Genomic DNA, 6,127 nt, shown 5'->3' on the forward strand with positions numbered 1-6,127 from the left:
ATTTATTTTTTAAGTTCTGACAGGAAAGATAGCTCTAACAGCCTGTCACGACCACATTTACTCTATTCGGCAGTGGCAGTGGTATATCTATAATGGGTGCAGTGTTTCCTGGGCACAGGGCCCATGGGTTCAGAGGGATCCAAATCTTACATCCTGCACCCATTTTATCAGTACTTTACCTTATGTCAGGTTGCGGTTTTGTTTCCTCTTTTCCTAACTGCTAAATCTCAATAAAACTCCTAATTCAAACAATGACCCCTTTGATGCTTGTACAGTCTATAGAGGGGAAAAAATCAGTACAATGGGTCTGACTGTAATTATTTGGGGATCTTGTATTATTAGGACGAATTCAGGAGTGACCCCTTTCACATTGCACAGCGGCCCGCATCGACTCGCCAATATAGCGGGTCGATACCGGGTTATTTGTGCGGTGTGAAAGGGGTATCTTCCTCCAGCTGTTCACAAAACATGTCATTTGAAAACATAACAGCAATTACATTCAGACACTTTCAGGAGAGCAAATAATCCGCCTGACTCCTTAAGCAAGGAAGGTGTTCTCTGATGTATGACAACACTTTAGGCCCATACACACTGGGCGATTTTGAGCTGAAAGCAGGACACTTTTGGTGTGTTGAGCTGCTTTCAGCTCAAAGCCGCCCAGTGTGTATGGACAAGCGATGAGCGCTGATGCACGCTCCCGCTTCATCGCTGGCGGCGGCCGTTCATCTGATGGTATTACCAGTAAATGAACGGCGGGATGAGCGGCTTTCCGTAGCGTCCTGCTATTACCAGTAGATGAACAGCGGGGTGAGCGGCTTTCCATAGCGTCCTGCTATTACCAGTAGATGAACGGCGGGGTGAGCGGCTTTCCATAGCGTCCTGCTATTACCAGTAGATGAACGGCGGGGTGAACGGCTTTCCATAGCGTCCTGCTATTAACAGTAGATGAACAGCGGGGTGAACGGCTTTCCATAGCGTCCTGCTATTACCAGTAGATGAACGGCGGGGTGAACGGCTTTCCATAGCGTCCTGCTATTACCAGTAGATGAACAGCGGGGTGAATGGCTTTCCATAGCGTCCTGCTATTACCAGTAGATGAACGGCGGGGTGAACGGCTTTCCATAGCGTCCTGCTATTAACAGTAGATGAACAGCGGGGTGAATGGCTTTCCATAGCGTCCTGCTATGGAAAGCCGCTCACCCCCGCTGACATCGCTGGGCAGGGGGGGAAAGCGCTCAGTGTGTATGGACCTTTAGTATCAGGGAGAACAACAGTAAAATAATTTCCAGAGTAAAAATAACAACCTGATTTTGTAATGCAGCACTTCTGCCATATCATTACTAGATCATTCTAACTACTTGTTAGCATTAGTACGCCTGAAGATAATGCATTGACCAAAGAGAATGTTATTTGCAACAGCGAGTAAAGTGAAAAGAATATATAAGACAAATAACAACCATTGTGGGTCTATTGCCTTCTCTCTGATTGGTGTAATAACGAGTGTGCTGAATCCATCTAACAGCAGAGACGGTAATGTGTGCAAAACTCCTGTATTACCAGTGCTGGGGTCTGTTGTGTTATTATTTAGTCTACTTAATTGCCCCTATTTATATATGCTCTGTTGTCAACACGTGTAGGCCCACAGGTCAGTATAAAGTGCAGCCAATGGTACTGGTACGATTGCAGCCGCCAGGAACAGAAAGATATGCAGACCTGGGGGTGGAAGGAGAACAGATCCTGGGAGAGACAGTCACCTACAAGAGACAAGATACATTTACACCTGGAGAATAAGCATGGCCGGAAGATGCCGCACTACCAAGGCGTCCCACCTGTACTGAAGAATATTTTCATTTTCCAAGGTGGTTGCTATACGACCTTACAATTACTTTGATTTGCAGAGAAGATTGGGGACATCAGAGCAAGCGCTGGATATGGTGGCACATGTTTAGAGGCTGCATCACTATTGCACAGTCAGACACCAAAGGGGCTTTACATTACAAAAGACTGAGTCCATACACCAGCCTTGAGCATAAACACACATACTGTAGACTGAAGCTGTCTGTCACTTATGAGATGCAGTTAAAATACCAGCTGTTGGGATCTCGGCGATCAGGAGACCGACAGCCGATGAAATACCGACGAACGGAATCCCAACCACCGCAGGTTATTCCCACTCAGTGGTGGTCCACGCCACCAACCGAGTTGGAATATAACCTGTGGCGAGCGAAGCAAGGCACCAGGCCAAAAGCACTGCTAACACAGCGTGCCCGCGAGGGGACTTGCTGCCTCAGTGTCGGGATTCCGACAGGTGGGATGCCGCTGTTGGTATACTGACAGCCGGCATGCCGTCTGCCTGTAAGACATGTATTCCGTCATGTATATCCACTTGGAGGAGAAGCACAGAAACAGCTACCATGATGTTGCTGTATTCTTTTTATTACAAAATCATGACACATTAACGTTACCACCTTAGAGATCACTGTTAAACATTGAAGACCCCATGAAAGTCACAGCTCGGAACTGCTGGACCTTCCAATGTTCTCACTGTCTGTGCTTAGCACAACAACTGCTATCGGCCACACAGCCCTGCAGTGGCCAGCTGGCCTTGTCACAAGTAATAACACTAATACTTCTCAATGGGATAAGCTGGGGACAAGAGACACAGAACTCACAAGAAAGGAGAGGGATTAGCTGTCGCTGTAATACGCTCTCCGCATTGGGTTCCAGGATAAGGAAGAGCAGGGTAGAGGTAGAGGACACGGGGTGCAGTCACCCACCAGTGTCGCAATGGGTTACTACTTTACAAGACTCTCTGGTCACACAGCGTTATTGTGCAGTTTTCGGAGTATAGGGGTCCTGGGTATTTGGGGATTATTAGAGGAGTCGTACAGGTTGTCATGTATATTCTAAATAATCTGATATAAACACCTATCTCTATATTACCTTAACACGTCTGCTGGGTTTGCAGTTTTAACAATAAATTAAAATACATAACATATGTCTGCCTAAAAGATTTAATTGTACATTTCAGCAAGTGACCTGTTCCGGTAAACTGTCACTACTGATGAATGCACTGTACAGTGATGCAGGGAAAATGCATCCGTTTTCAGAGTGCCTTGTACTGAGGTTCCCAACATCACTAAATTCACCATTCACCATTATAGAGTTCATTTAATAATCACATAATGCACACTGAATGTTGAACAGGCTGATGATCTATATATATGGCAGTACTCGGTACCACTATACCATCCTGACAGTAAGGATCCTGACACACGACAGAATGCCGACACCGGAATCCTGAAAGGATCATTTAATAATCACATAATGCACACTGAATGTTGAACAGGCTTGATGATGTATCTATATGGCAGTACTCAGTACCACTTTATACATGTAGAAACAGGATGCTGTTACCATCCTGACAGTCAGGATCCCGCCAGCATCCTGACACACGACAGAATGCCGACACCGGAATCCTGAACGGGTACAGAACACCGACACAAACGTCTCAGATAACGTGTCTGTGACAGCCTGAAATGATTCTATAACAAAACATAACACATGTATGTGAGATTCCTTATTGGTATAAAGTGCAGTCACATAGTGACCATGGTGAATAACATGTACTACCACACGCAATAAAAGTCCACCTACTTCACTCCCAAATACAGCTCCATAGGCACTGCCTGAAATCCTACACTATAATCACTGATAGTTACACTTCCCAATGTCCTGGAGACTCCAAAACTTACAGTACTACAATATGTGTGCCCCACCCTCACACACACACGTTCCACGGGAAATATTAATGACCTCTTGTTGGGGGAAGTGTCAATGTTAAGAAATATGAATAAAAATAGACTCTAATATAATGACACCAAAATGAAGTGTGTGCTGTACATCTATCCAATACAAATAAGCATTATAATGTAACATTACACAAGCCCATTGAATGAGTGAATATGTAAACTGGTTGTATTTTACACGCAAAGACATGTAGACATATAAGGGTACAATATGCAAAATGCCAGCAGCACTACCTATATTTTACATTATAGTGCACGGTTACTACAACAACAACAACAACATGACATCCTCTGTGTGCACACACAGTACCCTAGTCCCTGTATCTGCAGCATGCATGGATAGCCCAGCCACACATTACACACACCGGAATTACCTTTTTCAGGAATGCCATTCTTGGCCTGTAATGCTGGCCCTGGTCTAGATGTTTCACAGTCATGTTTTGTAGCTGATCAGACAGATACGAAGAAACACACAGGAGGCAGAGACAGGTTGTGGGGGCTCAAGACGACTGCTCCCCTGTCAGTGCACAGGCTCTTATACAACACAGCCAATCAGGTAGCAGTCAGCTTCTGCCCTAATTTACATGGTGTATTCCGAGGCTGCATTGCAGGATGCTACCACTAGAGGGAGTGTTTGCTGTATATTATCACGTATTCACTTCAGAAGGAGAATCATTTTACATTTCAGCCTTCAGTGTTGTTGTGTAGGGTTAATGCTAAAGCTATTGTAGGTGCACACCTGAAAGCTTTGAATCACGATCCCACTGACTAGAGGATTTTCTGAGCTACAGCAGGGTACACTGAGTGTACTACACTCTGAGGTGTGCAATATGTGGGCCATACAGCCAATTCTCGGCTGCTTGGTCTGATTGTTGCACAGTGGGGGTCATTCCGAGTTGTTCGCACGCAAGCTGCTTTTAGCAGCTTTACACACGCTAAGCCGCCGCCTACTGGGAGTGAATCTTAGATTCTTAAAATTGCGAACGAAAGATTAGCAGAATTGCGAATAGACACTTCTTAGCAGTTTCTGAGTAGCTTCAAACTTACTCGGCATCTGCGATCAGTTCAGTGCTTGTCGTTCCTGGTTTGACGTCACAAACACACCCAGCGTTCGCCCAGACACTCCCCCGTTTCTCCTGCCACTCCCGCGTTTTTCCCGGAAACGGTAGCGTTTTTTCGCGCACTACCATAAAACGGCCTGTTTCCGCCCAGAAACACCCACTTCCTGTCAATCACACTCCGATCACCAGAACGAAGAAAAAACCTCGTAATGCCGTGAGTAAAATTCCTAACTGCATAGCAAATTTACTTGGCGCAGTCGCACTGCGGACATTGCGCATGCGCATAAGCGTCTAATCACTCCGTTGCGAAAAAAAAATACAGAGCGAACAACTCGGAATGACCCCCAGTGTGTACAAAGCACCTTGGGCCGACATTTGTTCCATATCCTGGCTGTTGGATGTGTTCCCGAGAGTGGTGCACAACATTCGGCAGTCCACATTAGCCGATATTGTGTCACAAATTTGTGTATGTGATCAGGCTAGCATAGTGCATTTAAAAACAGCACCTCAACGGTTTTTAGGGACATTTATTGTTCCGGCAGGAACGAATGATAAATGGTGCCCCAGTCAATCAGCTCCTATCTGTCATGTGTTTGAAAAATGACAGGAACAGATTGGCTGAAGCATCATTTATCATTCATAATGAGTGATCACAAGAACATCACTCGTTAAATCTGCACCAGAAGATCCAACTTACCGCGAATTTTGGCGGTAAACACTTAATTACCGGAGCAAGTAAGCATTGCGGGTCAATACCAAAAAGCAGCTGTCACCGCAATGAGTTACACTGCTTCTTCAGTAGTAGTTATAATTACTGATGCCGTGAATGCCAGTGCACGTGCATGCCTTTCAACTGTCCCGATTTTCAACGGACAGTCCCGTTTTATTGTCCCGCGGTTGCGGGAAGGGGGGGGGGGGCAGTTGGGAGGCTCCTGTCTCTCAGAGCAGCATTAATAGATGCTATGCGCACAGCGGCTATTCACGGGAGAAAGAGGGGCTGGGGGCATGCCAGCAGCTCACAGAGTGCTGGCTATGCCCTCTAAGTGATTAATTCGGGAGGTGTGGCTTGCAGACGCATCATCCTTGCTGATCCACACCCCCTTCCCTAGGCCACACCCCCACAAGAGTGAAAGGTCTACTGCAGACCGAAAAGTTTCCACTATAGAGAAAATGGAGGAATCCTCAATTATAGCCTATGCGCTCCGCCTGACTGACAGGCCGGGAGTGCAGGGCCGGATTAACAATGGGGCTAATGGA

General features: G+C 46.1%; 1 protein-coding gene across 2 annotated transcripts in view; it reads right to left on the reverse strand.

The window, feature by feature from the left end:
- The window catches only part of RGS9 (regulator of G protein signaling 9), a 353,468-nt gene extending 349,126 nt beyond the window's left edge, over window positions 1–4,342 (reverse strand). For both annotated transcript variants that reach the window (XM_063960843.1, XM_063960844.1), the window contains exon 1: window positions 4,184–4,342. In XM_063960843.1, the coding sequence (XP_063816913.1) occupies window positions 4,184–4,246 (63 nt within the window). In that variant the 5' untranslated portion in view covers window positions 4,247–4,342. The remainder of the gene's footprint in view (window positions 1–4,183) is intronic.
- Window positions 4,343–6,127: the final 1,785 nt, after the last annotated feature.

Source organism: Pseudophryne corroboree, chromosome 3 (assembly GCF_028390025.1).
Source record: "Pseudophryne corroboree isolate aPseCor3 chromosome 3, aPseCor3.hap2, whole genome shotgun sequence".
NCBI classification, from domain to species: domain Eukaryota; kingdom Metazoa; phylum Chordata; class Amphibia; order Anura; family Myobatrachidae; genus Pseudophryne; species Pseudophryne corroboree.